The following is a 2132-nucleotide window of genomic DNA, read 5'->3' as shown; positions in this document are numbered from 1 at the left end:
TTATCCATAGGCCTCCTGCGGCTGGAGTAGAGGGTGACAGAGGCTGGGAGGGTGTTTTTGTCTCACTTCCCCATCTGCCTGGGTCACTGTGGGATTATCACTACTGCTGTCCCGCACCTGACAGTAATAGTCAGCCTCATCCCCGGCCTCGACCCCGCTGATGGTCAGGGTGGCGGTGTTCCCAGAGCTGGAGCCAGAGAATCGCTCAGGGATCCCTGAGGGCCTGTTGCTATCTTGATAGATGACAAGCACAGGGACCTGGCCTGATTTCTGCTGGTACCAGTGTACATAACTACCTCCAATGTTGTTTCCCCCACAGGTAATCCTGGCCGTCTGTCCTGGAGCCACTGACACCGAGCGTGGCTGAGTCAGGTCATAGGAGGTCGCAGAGCCTGCAAAGATAAAGAGAATAAAAAGATAGATTTGCTGCAGGTGAAAGACCCTTTTTATTAAATCCCCTGCTCTCCTGGCCTGGGACAAGCTCCAGAGAGTCTGTGAGGTCTTAGGGTATCCCCTGCAATCCGCCCCAGTCCCAGTGGCCCATGGATTTTCCTGTTGCATGGAGCCTTTGACCTGAAAACCCACTCCTCTCTCCTGGCAGGGGCAACCCCTCAGGCTCTCACAAGCCTTTGAGCAGAGTGTGGGGGACTTCAGCCCCGCCAGCCCCTCCCCCTGCAGCAGGTCATGAGCATCCTGCCCACCACAGGCAGGGCCCTGCTGAGCTCAGACTCAAGGCCACGCTGGAACCAGAGCCCTGGGGCTGGGCAGGTTGGTGAGACCCCGGGGACAGCACCTGTGCAGTGAGCGAGGAGGCCGAGGAGGAGAGGGGTCCAGGCCATGGCTGAGGCTCCCCCGATGCTGCTTCCTGAGGCCCAGGCTGGGCAGGTTCCTCCCAGGCCTCTCTTATCCCCTTGCTGAGAGAGCGGCCCGTAATGCAAATCAGCAGAGTCAGGGGCAGCTGCTGGAGGAGCTCTGTGGTTTCCAGAGAAGGGCTCAGCCCTAAGGGACAAAGAGAGAGAAGGGGTGACCCCTGCTTACCCACCCCCTCGGCCCATGGAAAAATTCAGAGATGAATTTCTCTGTATTCTCCAGGGGATATAAAGTTGGTCCTATGGGATGATGGTTGGCCATGTTCAAGAGGTTGCAAGAGTCACCATGGTGAGTGACAAGTTACCTGGGGTCCACGGTCCCTTCCTCCATTTCATCCTGCCTCAGGAGGCAGGTGGTTAACTTGTTTCTGCTTCTCTAGTAATATCCTGATCATCAATATTTTATGTCAGACATGAGATGTCTGGTATGGGCTTAAACCCAGTTTGAAGACACATTCCAGAGCCCAGTGCAGGGACCCCCTTCAACCCCACTCTTCAGCACAAGCTTTGAACAGGTACAGGTCCCACCCGAGGGCGCAGCTCCTCACTGCCAGGGAAGAATGAAATTCCTGGGTTACAAGCGGAGTTTTGGAAGATCCATGGGATGCGGTAGGTTTCTACCTTGGCTGTGAGTTCTAGCGCCGGGTCATAGGTGCTGTGCCTCAGTATCCCCAGGGTGCTTTCAGGACAGGGACAAATCAGTAGGTAAAGGAAACATTTGCTTCATGACGGAATGAAAGGAGGCTGCAAACTCCAAGACCCCAGAAGTGAATGTTTATTGTAAGTAAGTTATCTTCAGTTGCTGGGAAAGTGTATCAATGGATGAAAACTGAAGTCAACAGAAGATTAATGAGCAAGTATTTTATGCCTCATGAGGAAATCAAGAGCTGTGATTTGACAGGATCCCAGGACAGAGTCGGGAACGCGGAGGAGTGGTGGGGAAGGAGAAGCCACTGTGTCTGCAGGACGGGCGCTCCCAGAGCAAAGGGCAGGGAGGTGGGACACGTGTGACTGCAGGATGGGATGGCACGTGTGACCATGGGATGGGGGCCAGAGCAATGGGAAGAGGCAAAGTGCCTGAATCTGTGTCAGAAAAATAAGCACCATCTCCAAGAGACAGATCTGAGAACCAGGACGTCAGAAGAATGTAAACATCAGTGTCAAGGACAAATACTCCAAGAAGAATATCTTTCCTTCCAGGTCTCAGGTCATGGCCATCGACCCTCCCTGCATGTCAGCATCTCCAATGCTCAGGCTCACCCC

General features: G+C 54.2%; 1 gene segment (V, D, J or C); it reads right to left on the bottom strand.

Annotated features, from left to right (window-relative positions):
• On the bottom strand, nucleotides 1–925 carry LOC108298009. The segment is given in 2 exon segments: nucleotides 1–392; nucleotides 794–925. Coding segments are annotated over 2 exon segments (438 nt in total).
• Between the last annotated feature and the right edge of the window lie 1207 nt (nucleotides 926–2132).

Source organism: Cebus imitator, unplaced genomic scaffold, assembly GCF_001604975.1.
Source record: "Cebus imitator isolate Cc_AM_T3 unplaced genomic scaffold, Cebus_imitator-1.0 Scaffold872, whole genome shotgun sequence".
Classification (NCBI taxonomy): Eukaryota; Metazoa; Chordata; class Mammalia; order Primates; family Cebidae; genus Cebus; species Cebus imitator.
The sequence above is the reverse complement of the archived record's forward strand: the minus strand, read 5'-3'. Positions and strand labels throughout refer to the sequence as shown.